Source organism: Ambystoma mexicanum, chromosome 2p, assembly GCF_040938575.1.
Source record: "Ambystoma mexicanum isolate Mex_15411 chromosome 2p, UKY_AmexF1_1, whole genome shotgun sequence".
NCBI classification, from domain to species: Eukaryota; Metazoa; Chordata; class Amphibia; order Caudata; family Ambystomatidae; genus Ambystoma; species Ambystoma mexicanum.
In genome coordinates, this window is record NC_090923.1 from 1,152,526,836 (window position 1) to 1,152,550,967 (window position 24,132).

The 24,132-nt window shown below is 46.9% G+C and overlaps 1 protein-coding gene across 2 annotated transcripts in view; it reads left to right on the forward strand.

Moving 5' to 3' along the window:
• The window catches only part of GPR173 (G protein-coupled receptor 173), a 273,246-nt gene extending 257,319 nt beyond the window's left edge, over window positions 1–15,927 (forward strand). For both annotated transcript variants that reach the window (XM_069645260.1, XM_069645259.1), the window contains exon 2: window positions 14,522–15,927. In XM_069645260.1, the coding sequence (XP_069501361.1) occupies window positions 14,597–15,715 (1,119 nt within the window). In that variant the 5' untranslated portion in view covers window positions 14,522–14,596 and the 3' untranslated portion in view covers window positions 15,716–15,927. The remainder of the gene's footprint in view (window positions 1–14,521) is intronic.
• The last annotated feature ends 8,205 nt before the right edge of the window (window positions 15,928–24,132 follow it).

The window sequence follows — 24,132 nt, forward strand, 5'->3', positions numbered from 1 at the left end:
ATGGCGGACGTTCTGAACAGGCAGGGTGCAGTGTCCCACGAGTGGGAACTAGCTCAGGAAGTCCTCTAAGAGATCTTCCCCCTTTGGGGATCCCCTCAAGTAGATGTGTTTGCGACCAGAGTCAACCAGAAATGTAAAAGGTATTGCTCAAGGGAATTTCCTCTGAGAGGAGTTCTAGGAGACGCGTTCATGGTGGATTGGGAGTTCCCGCTACTATACGCGTTTCCACCGATCCCCGTCATTCCTCAAGTAATCAGGAGGTTAAGACGGTTCAGAAGCTGCATGATTCTAATTGCCCCGGATTGGGCCAGGAGAATGTGGTACCCAGACCTTCTAGACATGTCCATCTGTCCTCCGATTCGTCTTCCGCAAAGAAAGAATCTTCTCTCGCAAAGGGAGGGACAGGTTCTCTATCCAAAGTTCAACACTCTCAACCTTCACGCTTGGTTTTTAAAAGGCTGAGATACAAGTGTTGGGACCTCCCGGATGACGTCATGGAGGTGTTGCCTTCAGCAAGAAGGACAGCAACAAAGTCTCTGCACCGTTGCCGTTGGAACAAGTTTTGTGACTGGTGCAGGGATTGTAATGTTGATCCTTTTCTATGTTCAATTCCACAGGTGTTATCTTTCCTCTTATCATTGGCACATCAAGGTCTCAATGCTGGGACCATCAAAGGTTACATGGCAGCGCTTTCCTTCTTCAAGCGCTCTTCGGAAGAATGCTCCTATTTTGAAATTTGCTTGGTGATTCAATTCCTAGCAGGGCTCACAAATGTGTTCCTACCTTTTTCTTATTTTCAAGTCCCAGTTTGGGACCTTAATCTGGTTCTAAAGTTTTTAATGTGAGCCCCGTTCGAACCCTTGCACATATGCCAATTGAGGTTGTTAACCTTTAAAACCATATTATTGGTCGCATTGACATCTGCACGTAGAGTGAGCACTTTCTTCCAGGCCACCCTATACCGTGTTCCACAAGGACAGGTTTGTGTTGTGGGTAAAACCCTCCTTCCTACCAAAAGTTGTATCTGATTTCCATCTGAATCAGAACATTATTCTGCCGGCGTTCTCGACCGCCACCCCCCCCCAACCGCTGCATCCCAGTAAAGAGGAGGAAAGGCTCTATAGGTTGGACCCTAGAAGAGCTCTAAGCTTCTAGATTTCTAGGCTCTCCAAGCTCAGAGTGGATGGTCAACTCTTCGTTGGGTATCCCGGAAGAAAATTGGGTCAAGCTGTTTCAAAACAGACCTTATCAAGGCAGATTATACTTGGCATCTCGGAGTGTTACAAATTGGCAGGCAAGGACCCGCCAGAAGGTTTGAGGGCTCATTCTACCAGAGGTATGGCCTCTTCGGCAGCCCTTCAAAGGGGCGTACCTATTAAATCTATCTGTGATGCAGCAACTTGGTCTTCACTGCATACATTCACAAGGCATTACTGTTTAGACGCTTCCCACTCTCAGGATGTTGCCTTTGGTTAGGCAGTACTGTATTCGGCCTTATAAAATGCTGATAATTTCAAATTCTACTCCCTCCTCCAAATTCTGTATACCGCTTTGGGAGTCTATCAAAGAGGAGGAATACGTTGGAGGACACAATCCATTTGAAGAACAAGTTACTTACCAACTGGTAACGTTCTTTCGACTGGATGTTCCTCCAACGTATTCCTCATCGCCCTCTCAGCCTACCCCTCTGTAGAATTTCTCATGCTGTTACAGCTTCCGATCTTGCAGGGCTATCCACTACTTGCTTAAACTGACAGCCAACACGAACAGGAGGGAAAAACAGAACTGAGGCTAACGGGTGCCACACGTGCTACTTGTACACCTGATGACGTCACCCTCAACGGAGGCCTTCGAGGGATATGGACTTGACGCTATCAACACACGGCACCCTCTGGCGAGAACATTTTTCTGAAGCAGCTGAAGCTGAACGTGATTATTACAGATGAGGAATACGTTGGAGGAACATCCAGTCGAAAGAACGTTACCAGTTGGTAAGTAACTTGTTCTTCATTCGCCTGCAGCCGTTAAACTGGGCAAAGTTTGTGTTTGATCCCCAGGAGACGTCTTATCTCCTCAAATCGTTAATTGGCCAAGTGCTGGCCATTATTGAACCTTATTTCCTCACATACACCCCATCTTAGAAACACTTCCCTCACCAGGAACTTCGCAGCAGATGTTGCATCATTCTTTACACATGGTCCTGCCTCAAGCCAATGTGAAAATGAATAGACCACTAAAATGAGGTACCTGGAATAGACACGTCTTTCTTGCATGTCAACATAGTCGATATGCAAGTGCCGGAAAGGCCCGGAGGGCTGCGGTTTTGTTCCCCGTAGAGTTTTTTAGAGTGTGGCCAGACAGAAACTGTTTGCAAACCATACAATTTCCCATGAACTCATTCACTCACTCGTGCATGTTTGGAACATACCATCCCTCGCTCAGCAGCTATACTTTCTTTGGATGCATGGGTAGGGAAATGCAGCTGTTCTAAAGCTACATTTAACAGTTTTCTGGGCATGACCGGCTTCCCCATGCTATTCTGCTGCCAAATCAAGTTTGTTGGTGACAGCGAACATCCTCTTTTTATCCACAGATCTTTTTCCTCCTTTGGTACCTCTCCTTGTAATTTTATTATGTGTATTACGGCATTGTGTTAAAGTTTTCCTCCCTTTCATCCTCCCCACTTTTTATCCTCTCTGCGGCAATGAGGGGCACCTTTTCTCCTTCTCTGGGGTATCTCACAACTCCCCGTCCCTCCAGTAAGTAAGCTGCTGCTTTTGCCGCTCTGTTGGCCATTTCGTTTCCCCAGGGTATCCTCTCTTGTTTGCCTGTGTGTGCGGCACATTTTATTATTGCTACCTCTGCTGGAACTTTTAGGGCTTCAATTAATTATTTTAATAGTTGTACGTGGGAGCCGTCACTTCTTTTAATTCCCCTCCTCTCCCATCGTGCCAGTCCTGAATTGATAGTGGACGTGACAAAGGCAGAGTCGGAAAAGATATTTGCTGCATGCCCTGCCATCATTTTTAGTGCTCTTATCATTGCCACTAATTCTGCTGCTTGTGCTGAGTAATGTGAAGGTAGTCGCTGCAGAGATGCTATGACATATTCCCCGTTTATGCAGTACACTACCGCCCACCTGTATGTCTCCTTCCTGTCTCTGGGTCAATGCTTGATGACCCGTCGGTGTAGACGATGTCTGCTCCTGCTATCTCTTCCTCTTTTACATATACATTTCCTTTCATTATGTCCATGTATGCTGCACAATCATGTCTCTTTCCTGTCTTGGTTCTGCTAGGTATATTGCTGGATTTACACTTCAGCACCTTACCACCTCTAAGGCTGGGTTGGTTAGTATGACCTTGTACCCGGATGCTCTTTGGATTGTTAGTGTACTTTTTGTTTTCTCAAGAATGGCGAATAATTAGTGTTCCATGTACAATACTACAGGACACCCCATGGTAATTGTTGACGCCTTCTCAATGGCAAACGCTGCAGCCACAAGCGATTGTCCACAAGGAACGTGTACTTGCATTACTGGGTCTTTCCACTGTAATATGCTAGTGGTTGGTGTCGCTGCAGCTTCTTTTGTGTGAGGACTGCCGTCATCACTGAGCCATCTGAATGTGAAAACAAGTAACATTTTTCACTGTAATTTGGGGTAGCTAAAACTGGTGTATGTGCCAGTGCGTCTTTTAGTTCTGTAAAGCTTTCATTAATCTTGGATGTCCATTTTATGTTCCTTTTTTCTTTGGAGCTTCCTTAAGGCCCTGCAGTAGGGGGTTTGTAAATGTGGCATAATCAGATACCCAGCATCTGAAGTAATTGCATAGCCCTAGAAACCTCTGCATTTCTTTCACCGTTCATGGACAGGTGATGGAATGAATGGCCCGTGTCATTTCGGATGTTATTCTCCGCCCTTCAATAGATATTATTTGTCCCAGGTACACAACCTCTCCTAAGCAATACTGGAATTTTGCTTTATCCACCTTGTACCCTTTCTCTGCAAGTAGTGACAAAATGCGTTCTGAGCCTGTTCTACACTCTTATTCTGTCTCACTACATATTAGCAGATCTTCAACTTATTGAATCCCAGTGCTTGATGTTTGCACATTGCATAAATCCATCTGTATTATCCTGTTAAAAATGCTGGGCGATTCGCATTACCCTTGGGGCAAACTAGTGTGTCCAAATCTAGTTCTACGATACATGAAGGCGGTCATATATCTTGAGTCTGGGTGCAGAGGTATGGAAAAGAAAGCATTCTTCAGGCCAATGACCGTGAAGTACTTTCCCTTCTCTGGGATGTTTGCACAATATTGTAGTGGAATTTGGAACCACAGGAAATTACGCTTCCACCACTTCATTCAGGGGGTGCAAATCCTGGATGAAACACCATGACCCACCCTTTGATTTTTTTATTGGATAGATCGCTGTGTTACAGGTTGATGTGGATGTCTGGACAATGCCTTGCTGCCATAGTGTGTGCAAAGTGGAGTATATCCCTTCATCTGCTTCTCTAGTCACAGGGCCCCTTGTTTCTCCTTCTCTTCAGGCATCATCCCCAACAATCTCAGAGTCCTGGGTTCTCCCTTTACTCAAAAAACCCTCCCTAGACCCATCTATACCCACTAACTACAGACCCATCACCACCGTCCCCTTCTTGCTCAAAATATTAGACAAGACAGCTTATCTACAAATACAACAATACCTTGAACTAAACCATCTCCTGGGAATCCGGCAATCGAACTTTAGACCCAATATGGGACAGAGACTGCACTCATTGATCTCAAGGGTCAAATGGACACCCTTAGAGATAACAGGAAAACTGCTCTATTACTTCTGCTTGACCTCTCGGCAGCATTTGATTTAGTAGATCACAAAATTCTCTGTAACCACCTAGACTCAGCAGCCCATTTCTCTCAAGAAGCCATCGGTTGGATTGAGTCCTTCCTGATCAACAGGTCTATGCGTGTCTTCTCTACCTCGGCATCCGCTAACCCAATCCCCATCACTTGCGGGGTCCCTCAGGGGTCATGCGTATCCCCCACATTGTACAACGTGTTCACGAAGCCCCTGTTTGATGATCTAAATGGTCTGGGTATCACCTACACTAATTACTCCGATGATTTTCAGATCCTTATTCCGTTGACAGTGAGATTACAACAAGGATTTGGCCTTGGTGAACAGGGTGTCCCTCATCATCCAGGCATGGATGGCCTCCCACAGCCTATGCCCGAATGATGACAAGACCAAACTCATTATCCTCGGCTCCACCCCTAACCTAAACAAACTGGATCACAACTACACCAGCATCATCATAGATGGCAACTCTATCAAGGTAGCCAAGGAAGTTAAAACTCTAGGAATCTATCTAGACTCTTCCCTTTCCTTCCGCAAACAGGTTAGCTCCATGGCCTCCTCCATAACCCACACATGCAAAATTAAATTGAGCAGCCAAACCCTTCCTCTCCACCCAGAGCTGTACCACCTTAGCCAGAGCCCTTATACTATCAAAACGAGACTGTTGTAACGCCCTTTACGTAGGAGCCAACAAATATGTTACAAATAAAATCCAGACTCTGAAAAACAATGCTCTCAGAGCAGCGCTTAGCATTCCCAAGAGAGAACACATTTCCAACATCAGGAGAGCCCATAATTGGCTCACCACCACTGACAAAATCCTGCTGAAAGTAGCCTCCTTAACCCATAAATGCCTCAACAATGCAGCCCCCCGCTACTTAGTCGACAGAATAAAAAGATACACCCCCAACCGACTTACCAGAACCGCCAATGCCAACTTGCTCTCAGTTCCCAGGTTCAAACGAACCAAAACGGGTGGCAACAGCTTCCAGGTGAAAGCAGCCCAGCACTGGAACTCCCTGCCATCTTCCTTAAGGACACCTCAAACTTACCCCCACTTTAGATGCAATTTCATTCAGTGGATAAAAGACAATGACCGATAACTCCCCTTGCATATCCTTTGCATACTTGTAAATATGTATATTTTTAAACTGTTTACCACTGCATCTGTCGCAACTGCTTTAACCTATGTACACACTGTAATTATTGTACAGCACTGTAACCAAGCTGAGAATAACCCTGCTGCTCCTGCGCCCTGCTGCTCCTGCGTCCTCATACCTTCGGGTCTGGCGTGCAATATAAATAAATAAACATGAAAAATGAAACATGAAACATTTTCACTGCCCCAATCCCCTTCAGCACCTCCGCATCGTGAGGTCCCTTGGTTCATAGATCATCTGGGACCCTTTTGAGATCTCCCTCTGTGTGCTTATTTTCCTTCTACACTATCTGTGTCAGAATGGGCACCATTTATTCCAATACATGAACTGGGCAGGGTATCTGTATCTGGAACACTATTTCTCCTTCCTCCTCCTCATTAGTGAAAAGCTGTTCATCTGATACTCTTGTCATTTTAAAAGTGGAATCAATGCACAGCACTATTTGCCACTCCATGTTGTCATCATTTGTCCCCCACAAAATCACCATGTCTTTGTGTATTATTGCTTCTTCCAGCTCTAACACCATTGTTTTCCCCTTTAAATCATCCTTCTGGCACTGTAGTCTGAATAGAAATTCCAAAGCTAGTCGGAACACCTTCCCCTTTATTCCCGGGACCCATCCTAGTAGAACTTCAACCGCATACAGGAACATGCTGTGGTATATTGGCTGTGCTCACAAGGTACTTTGTTCGTGTGCTGCCAAGAGAAGAGCTGCTTCGCGGGCATAGTAAATGCTGGGCGTGGGGCACACCATCCGTTTCTCTGTGAAGGATATGGTTGCATTCAGTTTGCTGAGCAGGTCTCTTCCCAGGATATTGATGGGTGTGACTTTGGAATACAGTAAGAGAGCTACGAGGGGTTGTGTCCTATGGTTAATGGTAAATCTTTTGTTACTGAAACCACGACCACCGCCCCAGAAAATCCCTGCGTATCCATCACTTTATCAGATAATGGGAATCTCCCTCCTTGATGCCTATGAGAAAAGAGAACTCTCTTGGTCCTATTTTCACCGCTAACTAAGGTTCCTCTTCGGGGTCATTAGTTACTACTAGGACTGGACACGTTCAGACTTTTTTGTGGGCCTCCCTATTGCTGCATGTAGTTCGGCAGAACGGGTAAGGGTTCCCTCTTACCATGCTGACCCCTGTCTAATGGGGCACCAGATTTTGCCCCAGCACCACTGTGCTTCTGCCTGCTACTGCGGGTGGCTCAACCATTGCTGGGACCATCACCCCGCTGTTGGTTGTCCCCCCTTGGGTCTGTGCTCCTCCCTGCTGCCACTGGAGCCACTGGAGCCCCTGCCATTGTGCTACTTGGATTGCCTGTGCCTGAGCCTCCTGCATGACTGGACCGCTGCATGCCAAGTGTCCCAAGTTCTTACATACATAGCATGGTCCAAAAACCCTGTATCCTGTTCCTCGATACCCTCCTCTTCCTCGTTATGAAAACCCTCTTTCTTTGATATGATATGATATGTTATTTATAACGTGCTTAATACCCAGAGGTTTCTAAGCACGGTCCCGGGGATCGAACCTGTGGTGCTCTGTGTCGTCTTGTTTCCAAAGCAAACATGTTGCCCCAGAACTATCCTCCCGAGATCTATAGGAAAGTATCCCCCATGCATGTAATTTCTCTGGGGTGGTGTTCCCCATTGTGGTCCATATTTTGGCTGCATGTACACTCGTTGTTGTGCTTGTGCTACAGGAAACCCTCCCTGTCGCGCTGGTGCCACAGCTGTCACGTCCCTGACCCCCTCAGGTGTAACAGCCCCCTGGCAGCGAGGGGGCTACAGCCCTCCACAGTGGCACCAAGGGCCCTAAAACCCCATCATCAGCATACATGGAGTCAGTCCTGGCATCTTTGGCGCCAAGCTCATTATCAGGAATAAGGTAGTGCCCATTTGGACATTAATCCAACATGGAGGTCTGTTACACAGTTCAGTTCCTAGAACCAAGCTGTGCAGACTAGTGTTTTGGGTGTGGTCGGGTCTTCAGATGCGGCTGGCTATATAAGCAACGCCCAAACTGGAATTCACGCTTCGCGTTATTCTGCACTCCTGCAGTGTAACGCTCACCGTGTCCAGCTCCAGCTCATCTGCTTCTCTCGGCAGCCCGATCCTGAAGCCATCGATCCAAACTCCACCGCCAACCTGGAAGAACAAGAACAGCATTAGCAAGCAAATACACTTACCTGTGAGTAGAAGGTCCTGAATCCATCCAGCGCTTTGTTGCCTCACCCATCTCCGGAGTTCACCGCAACCTGTAAAGGTAAAGAAACAAGGACAGCATTAATAATCCTTACCTGTGCAAGCAGCGGATTCTGACATCGCTCTGCGCTTCGTTTTGCCTCACCTCCAGATTACACCGCAACCTGCAAGGGCGAAGAAACAAGGACAGCATTAGTAAACACTTACCTGGGCAAGCATCGCTTCGATCGATCACCACTCCGGAACATCACCGCAACCTGCATGAAGAAGAGAAGAGAGCACAGGTTAACAACTAACTCCACATAACGGCGCGGCGCTCCGCGCCTTAACAACTCACCATAGTCTTCTCTATACGGCACAGCGGGTCTGAAATCGCAACCATCCCTGTGGAAACAAAAAGAGACATTATTACAAATAGCACAGCGGAGAAAAGTAACACAGAGAAGACACAGAAAACGAAAGGAAGGAAGGGACAGACTAGAGATTGAAAGACCCACCTAAACACAACAAGCAGAGTCTGGAGTCGCAGCTGGTCTGGACCCGACACAAGGACACATGGACCAGTGAAGCAACTCGGTCCTCAGAACGCCCACATCTACCACGCACCCCTGCACAGAAAAGTAGGACGGAGAGAGCTCAACGCACAAAAAATGAAGCCGCTACCCAACGGCTGGCACACAACCAAGCAGAGAGGGGTCTGGGATATCGCACAGCCTTCCATCCAGTACCGTGTGGCACCTCCATGGATACCAGGTGAGCTTAACACAGCCGCACCGCCTGGCACTAACAGTGCCCCTTACATGGTGTTTTTGGCCTTTTTTTGTACTTATTTGTTTTCTGTCTTCACGGAATTCTCAGCCACCTGCCTCTCACATTCCTGCTTCCCCTTACAGTAATGTACTATGGTTGCTGGTATTTCGGGCCAGCCCTTGGCTTCAATGCCTACTATCCTATCCAAGGAAGCCTGTACTTCTGTTGGCAGTCCTTTTACTACTATGTGATAGAACAATGGTACACATTTGTCCCAGGACCTTCGTGTTTCTTGGGTCCTGTAAGGAAGGCATGGTATCAACAGTAAAACAGACACAAGTGACCACAGTTCAAGGGTGTTTATTGAACCTTCGCAAGGGTGTGATAAATGCCTATGTAAACCTAAATCTACAGATGGGAGCAAGCTAAGACGATTAAATAATAATACTGCAGTCCTAGTGGAGTCTTGTCAAAATAAAAGAGCCTATACTAAAAAAAACTATGGCCAATCCTTACAGCTAATTTACAAATAGAGTGAGGTAGTGTTCATGAAAAAGAAAGAAAAGTTCACAAAATTATATATCAGGATATTCGGACGGTTGGCCTCCCTTCCCCACGTTTTCAGCACGGGGCAAGGCGGTTCACTCGAGCAAACCACAAACTCTGGCTTCTGCGGCACGAGGATACAATTCAATTACCAGCATCAGGACCTTCTGTGTCCAAGTCTCTTTACTTCATAAAAAGTCTCTTGATTTAGAGGGCCTGATGTACAAAAACAAGATGCAAAAAGTGATTTTCTTTATACAAGAATTCAATTTGGGTGTTCGCCCTGGACCCCCCTCAGCCGGGTTCAGATCAATTTCTTGGACTCCCAAAGTTCAGTCACTCCTTTGGTTTCCAATTATATACATGTCGCTCATCACATACGTCTCACACACTATTCTCTTTAGATATCTTTATACAATGTTGCTGCTTGCAACCTTGGTTCAAAACACAGGCTGGTTTGGTATCAGTCTCTCCGACTCTGTGCTGTCTTTACTGACGCTGCTTCTTTGTAGGAGCCAAGGACAGTACCACAGCGGCAATCGTTCCTCCCCGCCTTGGTTATCAACGCGGGAGAGCCCCGGCTAACTCCGACACATCGTGCAGGTTTGATCAGCATTAGTTCCTGGTCTTAGGTTCCTTACTTTCCAAGGTTCACGAAAGTAACTTGCCTCCTTGCAACCCTCTCTGGTCTTGCCGTCGTTCTCCTCGTTTTAAACTGCCATATTGGAACTGCTGTTTCCTCGTGTGTTTTGCCTCGCTCAGAGTGTGCTTTCATGCTCTGTCTTTTATCTGCGTGTGGGGAAGTGTGATGGAAGTCAGGTGTGTGTAATGATCAGTAATTGCCTGACCTTGACTGATCAATGTATTGGGCATGTCTGGTATAGGGCTCTGGTGTTAGTTCATTGTCGCTTATGGAGAGCTGTCCATGACCATGTCCATGAGGTTTGTGTAAAGTGTTTGTTTCTGGAAATGGCGGGGGGTTGAGTTCCTAAGTATCCTACCTGGTAGGATGGGGAAACGGTGTTACAGGGAAGGGGATACTGTGTCTCACCATCCGGTGTCCCACTTCCACTCCCTGAACACTCCTCATCCAGGTGATCCTCCTGCACTGGTCCACTCCCAGGAACTGGATCCAAAAGCGATGACTGTGTTCTGGCCACCTGGATGACAGATCCCCAGGGACTAGCGGGTGAGACACCTTCAGGTTTCTCACAGTCCATAAATCCTGAACTTGCTTTATATATTTAGCTGTGTCATTGTCATTTTACCTTTCATTTCATAAGCCATCTATGTTCCCAGGTCATAGCTGTCTGGATAGATGCTCCTTAAAACCTCCCAGACATGAGCTCGGCAGTTGTTAAATGGAGCTCTGTCATGAGCATTAGTGCTCAATTTCACTACTTTATAGCCATCCTGATCGCAAATTTTGTCTGCGCAAGGTGAGATCTAACCCATAGGGCGGGGGCGGTGCGCTTGGTCCATCCCCTCCCACTGTCTCTTCTTCTTTCTTCATTTGTTCCTCTTTAGTCTCTTTGTATAATTTCCAGAGACCCAATATGTTTTGTCTGCTTTTTAACTTAGACCCTTTATATTTGGTTAATAGGAACGAGAACTTATTCTATATTATCTTGCTGTCAAATGTCCCTTCCCCTGCCCATGCATGGGAACACTGGCCTGCAGTCTCCTCAGCCCACTGGAAATTGTATTTTAATAGTTTATCGCGACACTGGGGCAATTTGCGGCACATGTGCTCGAGGGGGCTGTCCACAAAAGCCATTATTTCCTTTCTGTTTATCCTACTACCCTGTGTTTTTCTTTCCTGTTTCGTTTTTGTTCCCAATCACACCTCTCAACGTTCACTCTGGCTCTCTCCAAAGGCCCTACCAGACACTCCACTCGTTCGCAGTGGTCCTCTCCACAGGCCTGACCAGGTACTCAATGTTAGAACTGGACAGCCCTCTCCACAGGCTCGGCGTTCCCTCTGTTAATGCAGGAGCCTCCAGTGTCTAACCATGCATCACTGGCACTGGCACCTCCTGCTGCCAAATCCTGCTATTCTATACAAGATATCTCTTGGTGCTGACTCGTCCACCACGAGCCCCCACCACTAAAGGACTCTTACTACCACACACGCATCCCTTTCTACAAAAAAAAAGGCAACACAACTTTTACACCATTGCTGCATCTATGCAATCACCTGTACTACGCGCCACTCCTCTCTAACAGAGTCCGCCACACACTACGCACCCCTCCTGCTCTACCGCAGGCATGCTTACACCAAGGCCCACTCCCTATCAGGTGGTAAAATCTAATGTCTACACCATGACGGGCGATCATCCCTTCTCTGAGGATGCGTCCTTTACACCATGAAGACAAGCTATCACTCCCCCTCCTCCAACATGCATTTTTGTTCAGTGTCTTCTTGCATGGGTATATTCACGTCCTGGATACTCTAGAGTCCCCTCGGCACTGAGCCTCCACCACTGACTCACCCTTCCACATAGCGCGGGACAGCACTTGGGACATGGCAGACCTTTTGCAAACTCTACAGGGCCTCCTCTGTGATGTGCAGTGGACAGGTCTGCAGTCGCCACACCTGCGCCCCTGGGGAGGGTGGCATGGATACCCTCAGTGGTCCGGGGTGGACTTTCTGGGGCCTCCAAAAATGTAGTCAGTGCTCCACCAACTGGAGGGTAATAAAAACCATGTACTCAAAAAGTAGAGCAACACGGGCAAGAAGTAACACTGTTTATTACAGCTGGCAAATCAAATAGAACAGTGAAAAGGCTCTGATCGAAAGGCTGACATCTGATTGAAATACAAACACTAGTTTTATACCAAGAAATACAAGTGTTTCGATGGACTTCTGACCATTGTAAGGTTGAGAATTCACTTTTTCAATATTTCCCAGGGATCAGATTGGTCCGTGGACACCACCTCCGTGGAGTTTTACATAGGTTAGTGAAGCGTAATTCAAGCAAATAATTTAACAGTTTCTCATTACACTGACCGCCGGAACTTTAATATACTGCCATTGGTCAGCACCATTGAGAATGGAACACGAGAAACCCTGCAGCTGGTGGGAAAGGGGACATTCACACAACGCCTGTTAAACGAAAACCTTTGCAAACTCTGTAGTAGATACTTTGGAGGCTGGCCCCCTCCCAGAGCTCGAGAACTTACCGTCTAATTGGCCCTCGCAAGAACGCCACTCCATCCAGTGTTCCCTTCCCACGGTCACCTGCCAATGGGCATCGGCGGTCATGTGACCGGCACTCCGCAACAGAGCCATGTTTCCCCAGCTGACGCCCTGGGTGGCTGGTTTGGCTGACCACCCTGTAATTTCATCACCTAGTTCTAGTTATGTTGGTTTTCTCATGATGACTGGCTTAAGCTCCCCCCTTTGCACATCCCTGTCACACTGGTCACATGTTTCAGGCCGTGGTTTCCCAGGCCCAGCCCGTCCCTGAGGGATTTCCCGTTATGTGTGTTTACAATGGTGCTATTTTGGTTCTTCCCCCTCGTTAGCTAATTATAGGATTGTATCCTAAACTGTGTGTACACCCAATGCATCATTACCACCTACTGTTCCCGGTGAAGCCCTTGGTACGTAGTGTCTATGGCTCAGAATACTTATGTGATTCCCTGTGTATTGGCCCCCCACCATCCTCTTCTTCACTCTCGCAGTTGTTAGGTGCGTCCCGCTATCCGGCACTGAATTAGCACCTTTAATACACCATCTTCGCTTTGACATCTCACTAGACTTTGTCCTAATGTTTTGTCCAGATGCCTCCTCTAGAGATCATTCATGGTGATAAATGCAATGGATATTTTAAAAGTGATGGGATATTTTGAGTGGCCAGCGTGAGGATCTGCAAAATTGAGACAGAATGAGAGACCTCTTTCTTCTCTGATTTCACACTGTTCTACCTTCGACTATTAATTTGATATGAATAGTTATGGCTTTGAGTAAACTTTAGCCTTCCCGTTCTTGTGACTGGGAAAACGAAAAGGATGAAAGAATTGCCCATGTATTTATGAAAACAGCATTTTAGGAGAGTTTGCTGGGTGGGGCCTGAGATGCAGTATTATAGAGGCAGGAGTAACCAGGCAGGAGCTCACACCACTGAGCTGCTCACACCACTTCTTCCTCAGTCAAGCAACATACTATACTTTTACTTTTAATTAGTAGTAGTTTGAATAGTATTTGTGATTTGGTCACAGTTAGCCTTTCTGTTTGGCTGAATGTTGCTAGGATTGTTTGTGATTTTGTCAATACACAAGTGTAATAATTTGCGGCAATAGTGTTAGGGTTTATTCACTCTGGAATCAGACAGGGCGGACTAATAGCCTGGAACATTATTTCAAATAGTTCATAGCCTTGCTGTACTTAGAGAAATTTTCTTTTTTTGCAGAGAAGATGGATTTTGAGGACTCTGTAGAATTAATCTTGTACTATCTAAGGTTTGATGTTGTTAATCTGCATATGTATGTGTCTGAAGCACTCTGAGACCCTTTGTGCTATATCCCCTGTGCATGCATGTGTATCTGAGGTCCCGCCTCATGGATGTGATCATTTTTAACAGGGCACTGCCCCTGTGCATTGCTTCTGGCGTGTCTATTGCCCCTCTTTGTTCCCCTTGGTAGGACCCTTCCTCCAGAAGCAGTCCTTTTGTGGCCACAGGCAGTGCCCCATTGTATTCACATTGGGCTGTCCTCCTCTGTCACACTCTCACCATTGTCCATCTGTTTTCCTATCACTACTCCTTTCCGCTAACACTTAGTCATAAACCTGCTGCATTAGCCTTCCCATTAAACTGTCTAATCTGTTAAACTATGATTCATTTCAATTTGATATATTCTATTGTACTCACTCTCTTTGCCCTGCTCTTCTCACTACTCTGTCTTTCGTTCCCCTTTTTCACTGCCCCTTATGCCTCTTCAGCAATGTGTTGTATTCCCTGTAGCTTACAACTTTTCTTTTGTCTCCTTGCAGAAGATGACCAAGTGGCACCCAGGCCTGCATCGGACCAGGTTACGCAGCTGATGTGGGACACTACGCCATCCCGTGATGGCCAACGCCACAGACCACGAGCTGCTGGGTGGCGCTCTCTCTCACTCAGCAGCCATCTCGACTTACATCAAATTACTACTCCTCGGTCTAATCATCTGCGTCAGCCTGGCAGGCAACCTGCTTCTGGCTCTGCTGGTGCTGAAGGACCGTGCACTGCACAAAGCCCCTTACTACTTCCTGCTGGACCTCTGCCTGGCCGATGTCATCCGCTCAGCAGTCTGCTTCCCCTTTGTGCTGGTGTCCATCAAGAACGGCTCAGCCTGGACCTACAGCATCCTGAGCTGCAAGATTGTGGCTTTCATGGCTGTGCTCTTTTGCTTCCATGCCGCCTTCATGCTCTTTTGCATAAGCGTCACACGGTACATGGCCATAGCTCACCACCGCTTTTATTCAAAGCGGATGACTTTCTGGACCTGTGTGGCCATCATTTGTATGGTATGGACGCTGTCGGTGGCAATGGCCTTCCCTCCAGTCTTTGACGTCGGCACCTACAAGTTCATTCGTGAGGAAGACCAATGCATCTTTGAACACCGCTACTTTAAAGCCAATGACACTCTGGGGTTCATGCTGATGCTGGCTGTGCTAATTGTAGCCACACACATTGTCTATGTAAAACTCATCCTGTTTGAGTACCGCCATCGCAAGATGAAGCCTGTGCAAATGGTGCCAGCCATTAGCCAGAACTGGACGTTCCACGGGCCTGGTGCCACTGGGCAGGCTGCCGCCAACTGGATCGCTGGATTTGGCCGGGGCCCCATGCCCCCAACCCTGCTGGGCATCAGGCAGAATGCTCACACCACTAACAGGCGGCTGCTGGGCATGGACGAGTTCAAGAGCGAGAAGAGACTTGGACGGATGTTCTACATCCTGACTCTCTTCTTCCTGGTACTCTGGTCGCCTTACATTGTGGCGTGCTACTGGCGGGTCTTTGTTAAGGCCTGCAGCTTACCTCACCGCTACCTGTCCACTGCCGTCTGGATGAGCTTTGCACAGGCTGGGGTCAACCCCATTGTGTGTTTCCTACTGAACAAGGACCTAAAGAGCTGCCTTAGCGCACACCTGCCATGCTGGAGGACTAGGCCCCAGCTGCCCAGGGAACCTTACTGTGTCATGTAAGAACCATGGGTGCTTGGACTGCTGGGTGGGGTACTCCAGCACCCTGCCTCTGTTGCAGGAGAAGCACCTCCTTTTTTGCAACGTGTTGATGCCAAACCATGCTGGATCTTTCCCGTTTCTGGGCAGTGGAAGGGTCGTCCCTTCTCCTATAACTGTGAAGCAAAGTGTTTGTTTTGAAAAAAAAATGAAAAAAAGATTTGGATTCTAAAGAATCTGGTGTCACCTGTTTATTTTCTTGATTTCAAGTTGTTGCAAAGGGAACAGGCAAGCAATACAGGGAGGTGGGATTGTGGTGGAAATATGCATGCGAGAGGTGTCAGAGAGAAGACAAAAATCAAGGAGGGTGGTAAGAGGTTTAAAAAGACAGGGCCGGTGACCAAAAGAGAGAAAAGATGGCCATTTCATAGGGGCTGAAGATGTGACCATAAGCAAAACACGGGAGACCGAGAGTGTGAGGGCAGATATATGGGAGTAGTGAAGAATAGAACAATGGCAGTGTGTACAGATGAAAGCTAGAGAGAGAGAAAGAAGGAGCCAATAATGAAAATACATTATAAAGTTAACCAATTGTGCAAACTAACATACAAACATTGAGGGGGCACCGTAGTCTAGAAGCTCTGCGTCAATACCACTTCCTGGAGTGGCAATTGGCAGTCCTATGATTAGCGCTCCCCCTCTCAGAAATTCCCAAAAGTGTTGCCTCTGCACTGTCAGGAGGTGGATAAGAGAAGGATGGGTGTTCCCATACACCCATTACAGTGGGACTGCTCAACCCTGTACAGGATTATTGGATATGGCACCACCACAGTGGGAGGAAGGCATGGAGCGACTAATGCGCGTGACGCAACCATGAGCGATCATATGTAAATTACATGGAAAGACCGAAAGAAAAGGCTGACAATTAAGGGTCAGCGGATGAGAACATAGAGGTTGCGTTCCAAACTCAGCCAGCCCAGTCAAACAAGACTGTGAGTTTGCATTCTTACTATTAACACAGGAAAAATTAAAACTGCACAGAGATGTTGCAGGTAGCTCATTATTATTAACCCCCAAAAAATCAAATACAGTTGGAATTCCTCTTAGAGAAAGCGGTAGAGATAGACAAAGGGGTGCCGAGGAGAGGGCGAACGATAGACTGGTGAACGGTGAAATCCAATTAGGGAGATGGGGAGAAGAAAAAGAAAAAAGCAGCAATAAGGGAAACAGGAAGAGAGGTATACAGAGACAGCCACAACAGGTGAATGTGGGTGCAACAGAGGAGTGATGATGTGGGGAAAAAGTCTGAGCAAGGAAGGGAAGACTGGATAAAAAAAAAGTGACGATAAGGGTGAGGAGAAAGAACAACGCAGACTGGAGGAAAGAGGGTGAATAACTGTAGGGGAAACAATGCAAAGAGAGAGCAACTGACTAAGAGGAGAGAACGATGTATTTTATTTGTTTTGATGGTTTCTATTTTGTAGATGCCTGTCTCTTTTGCTAATGACCAGGAATATTTCAGTTTTACATCTCCAAGAATATATTGAAGACTTCGTCAGCATGAAGACGTTTGTGAAGTGGACAGCTGCCAAGCTCCTTGTAAATGAACCAAAACACTGTGACCACAATGAAGCTGTGAGGACTCCAGGTTCAGAGGGCATCTCTGGGCCAGGGTCTTGAAAAGGTGCATCAGATCGCACATTTGCACACATGTGAGAGGTACTGAATCTCATTCTATAATAAGACTATGAGGGGCTCCACTTGGGAGTTAGGGAGGCATGGGTTGCACTTCGCTGGTATTGCAGACTGATGTGAGACCAAGCTAGGCGTCAGGCCCTTACTAGGATTCTTTGGGGCCCTGGCATCAAGGTGAGGAGGGGCTCCAGCAGAACATGATGGCGGCGCAAGTGACCTAGAGATGATATAGAACTAGCCCTCGAAGAGCATGAATCAGAGTAGTGCTAAAGGGGATTGCAGGAGAATAATCCACTCCTTCCCCAAAGGACCTTTGTATGACCCCTATCATATTTTGTGGCTGTGGGGGTGCTCATTTTGGTTAGCACTGCTCATAGCCGCAGTAGTGCTTACAAAGCTATTAATGAGCCGTCTTGGCATGCTTTGCGCTATCGAGCTCATAGAGCCTCATTACACGGATGGCGGTAAGGATTTACCGGTACCGGTAAAATACTGGTACCGGTAAATCCTTACCGCCTTACTACGAGGTCCCTTTGCGGGTTGGGGGATTTAACGCCTGCTTTTTGCAGGCGTTAAAAACCAACCCGCAAAGGGACCCAGGGAGCTAATTACGGTACCGCAATTTGCGGTACCGTAATTAGCGCCTTCCCCTTTCCCATTGAGCCCTATGGGGCAAAAATGGGAATGGGGAAGGGCAATGGCGGAAGGGGGAATTACCGCCCCGCCAACCTTAGAATGGGGCGGTAATTCTGCCTTTCCGCCAAGGCGGTGCCGGTATTTTACCGGCATAAACCATGGGGCTAATAGCGCCATGGTTCTCCGCCATCCGTGTAATGAGGCCCATAGTTTTCTAGTAAGGTTTTGGTAAACTATCACAACTCTAAAAAGACTTGTATTTTTTCCAAACAATTTATATAGAAAGCCAGGCAAAAATATAGGCGCGTATTCTGATACACGTACAGACCACATGCCAACATCTCCCCCTATGTCCCATGAATGGATACAGTCAATTGTGTAGGAAAACAAACATTCCAACTTAGATGATAACTGCAAAGAAGCACACAGGGCAGTAAATCCATAAACTATCAAAAAAAACACAAGGGGGGTATGCCACGGATAGTCTAACACACACTAGGGCGTCAATGGTTAGTTAATATCTGTATTTTGAGAAAAGATGAACCAACGAAGTGAAGAAAGAGAAAAAAAGAGCGGGAAAATATGTGGGGGGCGCGATGGCCAGAGTATTTTGTTCTTTTGGAGACTTGGATACCAGACATTCAGCCAAATCACACATTCAGGATTTTAATATCGGTCATTTTGGACGTTTGCCAAATCACTACAAAGAGGTGGAAGGGGAGTGCGAAAGCTAGGGAGATAGAAAAAAAGCCTTGTAATATGCTAGCAAAACTCTGTATGACCCATCAGGGTTTGCTGTGTTTACTGACTTCTATATTGTTAGCAAGATTTTGGGTGATTCACCTGGGAGAGACCTGCCCTGCGGCACTAGTAAAGGTCACCTAACTGGGTTAGAACTGTTCTAGTAAAGCTCTGGGTAACCATGTCGGGCTCGCTCTGAGCCCTGAATGTAGCTAGTAATGGTCTGGAAGACCTATCTGGACTAGTTGTGTTCTGTTGGACTCTGGTGATGTGTCTTATCTTGCAATTTACAGAGACTCAGGAGGATCTATGTGATTACCGCAAATTTAAAACATGTCACTGCAATTATATGCACGCGGAAACCCCCCATAGGCTATCCCATACTCTTCTCAGATTTGGTATTACCCTAGCCCACCCCTCCACATATAATTGCGGGGAAATGCGCAGTAAAAACGTAAAATCTTAGGCCTCAGTATTTCCATTGGCGCAGTAATACAGTGATACCGATACTTATTTCCTTTTTCATAATTCCCAGTTGATGTATTTCAGTCAGTGAGGGAAAGGTTGGATTAAAGCCTATGGGCTTCATTACGAGTATGGTAGTAAATGGTAAAACTGGCGGTAGCTGTGTTACTAGCAACTTTACCACTATGCCAAATTGCGAGTGACCAAAAAATTGGCGGTAATTCCACCAGCGGAATTACCTCTGGTGGAATTACCTCCAGCAGAAGATCTGCCAAGAATCAGCGGAAACAGCGCTGGGGCTAATTCCACTGACGGAACTGCTGCCAAATAACAAAAACCCACTAATGCCAAATTACAAGTACAAAAACAGCAGAATTACCTCAGAAAATCAAAGGTAATTCCGTCAAAAACTCAGCACAATTACCTCCACAAAAAATGTGGAGGTAAATGCATAGAGGTGTCACAAATTAAAGCACAGGTGCACCAGATCCACTCAGGTGAAGTATAAAAGGCCCACTCCTACACCCAATACACATCCAAGCAACATGCAGCCACAAGCAGACGCAGATTACGGGCTCCACAACCTGCTACTCTACATCGAGCTACACTAGCATGCTGGACCACAGCAGCGAAGGAGACCCGCTCAACAAAGGTGTAGGAGACACATGTCCAACCATCCCCATGGACTCTCAGGACAGCCATTTAGTCACCTTATACCGATGGACTGCCCAACTATCGTCAAACTACTCACCCTGACACAGGCACAAATGCAGAGTGCCATTTCAATCAGAACAGTCATCCCCCCCGGCTGAAGCTTGTGGCAGTCCTACATTTCTGTGGCACAGGCTCCTTCCAACACACAGTAGGGACACTGCATGGAATGTCCAAGCCCTCATTCTCCAAGGTGCTGGACCAAGTCCTGGATGCCCTAATGATGCACGCACACCTGCACATCTCCATGCCCATTACCCAGGCACAGGTGCATGCAGCCAAGGTAAGGTTCTACAGCGTTGCCCATTTCCCCAACACCATTGTAGCATTGGACTTCACCCATGTGATGTTGGTACCCCCCAGGCAACAGAACATGCACACCGCAACCAGAAACAATATAACTCGATGAATGTGCAGATGACCTGCGATTCCGACCTCACCATCAGTCACTGCTGTGCCCGATATCTTGGGGCCACCATCAGTCACTGATTCTGCGCAACAGCACCCTACCAGCTTACATGGCGAGACACAGAGGACAGCACACCTGGCTCGTGGGTAAGTAGCACTCAGACCTGACTGCCAAAAGCACTGATACACACCTGGGGTACGGAAGCAGAAGTAAAGTGAACAAATGCAACACCACCAATATACAGAATAGGGCAAGCACCCTCACCGACCCACCCCAGGAAACAGACCTGAACCATGTCATGACACGGGGCATCCAGCCATGCAAGGGAGCAGTGAAAATAGGAAGGGATATGCAGTTCTAGGTGCAGTGTCACCCATTATTTTCCCGCTGTCTTGGGTTCTGTGGTAGCTGTTCAAGGAAAACGTTGGCCTCATCCGGAGTGGGGAAAAAAAGTACCCGCTCCTCGTGTTCTATTCGTAGTTTAGCAGTGAACATCATGGCAAAGCGTATGCCTCTCTGCCGCAGTTGTTTCTTCACGTCCATGTATGCTCTCCAGGACGCTTGTACATTGTCTGAAAAATCTGGGAACAGTTTGATGGTATCTCCTTTGTACGTCAAAGTTCCTTTTTCCGTAGCTTTGCAAAGAGCAAGATCTCTGTCCTGGTAGTTGAGCATTCAGGCTATGATTGGAGGAAAAGGGGCCCCGGGTATCTGCTTCTTCCCGCTTGCGCCCTTTCCACTATGAAGACAGCTGAGAATTCTTTGGCTCCCAGTGCTTCCCTCAGCATTTCCGCAACTAAAGATTTCAAAAATCTCTGCTCCACAGTTTCAGGCACTCCTACTATTCTCAGATTGTTCCTTCTGTATCTAGATTCAAGATCCTCTTGTTTATCCGCCAGTTCCTTTAGAGCCCGCTTCACTTGTGCCATTTCTCTGAATATGGATGAGGATGCGTCTTCAATCGTGGAGACTCGCCCCTCCACTTCGTCCAATCTCACCCCATGCTTACCAAGACAGCCCTGCATGTGGTCCACTTTACATATCAGGGTGTCCATCTTCCCATCAAGTGATTGTATGCTGTTCTGTTGCTGATTGAACATCTTTTTGATGTCTCAAAACACCCCAGAAGTGTCTTAAGTCGTGGTCTGAGCGCTCCCACCCGGAGAATCGTCCATTGTCCTGTAGTTTTTGGCCTGGGAGGGAGCGTCGAATTGTAGTTTGGATTGAATAAGACCAATCAAAGCAACCATAACATTGTGTCAGCAAAATGGAACAAGCCCAAATTGGCAAAGCGTAGCCAATGGAATCAAAAAATGTGGGCTCCTGGTATGGAACCTATTCTACCCAGGAGGGTTAAATCAGAAACAAAATACACCAATGAATAGGTTCAAGGGACTCATACACGAAGGGCTCCCACAATTGGTTTGAAAAAATGACTCTTCGAAATTGTTATCATAGAGAAAGATCTCTAGAGGACTTTTTATGTTGTAATTGCATGAGACAAAAACACAACAACACAATTTACAGAGAGAGAATAGACATCATCAATGGTTTGTTGGACCACAACAGAACATAAACGTAAATGCTTTAAAACACCATTTACCACCAATGCTCGGGACAAAGTTGAAAAAGGTGTGTGTGCAACAAACCCAACCTCTGTGGAGGTTTGTCAAAACAGACACAGTTCAATTGTGAAACAATTCAAAGCGGAATTCTAAAGACAACGTAAAACAACTAAGAGGCAACAGATAAGATTTTTCATGTGTGAACAGCAATCAATGTGCTGTGAATTCGGCCATTTAGAATTGGGCTAAATGAGCCTCATCTTTGGGACGGCCATCATCAGGACAAGGTTCTGTACACGGGACGTCTAAGCTATGTAGCAATTGATAGGCACTGTATTAGAGATCCATACGCCACACTGGGCTGGTCTCTAGGTACTCCTTTCACCGAATAACTACAGGTGAAAAGGTCCAATGTGTTGTAAAGCAGTCAGCCATCAAAGGTATGGCTTTGGTGGTGGGTCAGATAGGCTGTCAAAAGGCTACGTGCAGAGAGCGGGGCATCTTCGAGTGACTGAAGGAGCACACTGCACAGTGTGAAAAAAAAAAGTCACTCGAAGATGCCCCGCTCTCTGCACGCAGCCTTTTGACAGCCTATCTGGCCCGCCACCAAAGCCATACCTTTGCTCTTTCTGTTCTTCTTGTTCTTGCTTGTTCACCGACCTATCCCAGTTCTCAAAATTCTTACTCTCCTGGATTCACCCACACACGGGCTAGGGGCTGGGTGCAGCATTTCTGTGCCAGATCCTCTGGAGCATCTTCCAGGCCAAAGTCTTAGAATGTCCTTCTGGATTTAGGTTTCCCTTCTTGTGGGAATGTCTCTCGTCTCCCTCTTATTGTTTACTTTCAGTATTTCCTTTACGTTTCTGTTTGCTTCCCTCTCTTTTGTGTGCATTTATTCGTCTTCTAGCTCCACTCTTTCTCATCTCCATGCTTGGAGCAGCATTCTTCACTTTTCCTTGGCCCCTTTCCACCTAGTAGGCCTCTGGGGATTTCCTCTGACTTTGCTCTTTCTTCTCAATCTGTGTTTCTAGGCTTCTTTTTGGCAGGCCTCTGCTCAGTATCTCCATCTACTTTTTCCCTAATCTTAGGCTGTCACCAATGCTTTGATTCTTTTTATATGTTGTCCTTGGCCCCCATTCTGGCCTATCATGGGCTGTTCTCCTCTGGTCTCTACTGCTAATCAATACCTCCCATTGATGGACATCTTTCCCAGCCCACCTGCACCCTAATGCCTCTTCTCCTCTTTCAAATCTTCACTAAGTCTCTGCCCAACCTTGACGTCGGGGGATTTCTTCCTATATCCCCCTGCTTCTCCATCCATTCATTCCTGGGTTTGATTCTCCTAACAGCATTCCCCCTGGGTCAGCCGCATCTTCTCGGGATCCAGCCCCTTCTTTACTGCTTTGTTTTCTAGTATAGCCCAGATTTACTTGCATTCACCTTCTTTTAACTTATGCAGACTTCTTTGTCCCTTCTGGGTTGCCCCCAGCTTTCCTCTCAGCCATCTCTTCCAGATTTGACTCTTTCCTCCCTCCTACTCTTTGGTGTACTTGCTGTCTCCTTATTTTTTCCATTGGTTTATTTTTCCCACTTCTTATAGTTTCCCCTTTCCTCCTGACTGCCTTCCTCTTAGTCGGCTAATCAGCGTAACTTCTTCTCCTTCCTCCTGCCCCTCCTTCTCTACCCTACCCCTCTCATCGTCATGTTTTGTTTTTGTTGCCACTTTCCCTATGGCTTCCCCATTCTCTCCTTCTTTACCGTCATGTAACGTTCATTTTACTCTGCCCTCCAATCTCTCACTTTTCTTCTTGTCTCAGTTTGTAAGATTTTACATCCACACATTCACAGTGTTTTGGTCAGACATTTCCAGGGTGCACATTTTGGCAAATCTTGTGTGCACTGTGACAAATCTCAAAAATTCATCCTTTCTCCCCACAGGGGAGCCTCCCCTGTGTGCCTAGGAGGTGAACCTGCTCCGTAATACCCTCCCTAGGGGTAGAGGCAAGCAGGACCTCACTGGGAGAGACTCCCCCAGTGTGGACAAGGACTCCCGTTCCTGTGAGGAACTCCCTAAAGAGCCTTTTAACTGTTCCTCTGTAATCATATCCCACAAGGACTTGTACGAAGAAGGAACAAATATGTGTTATTGTGAAACAAACTGTGACTATCCCTTTAAAGGAAGAATTGTATGTCACTAAGACGAAGATGATGAATGACGA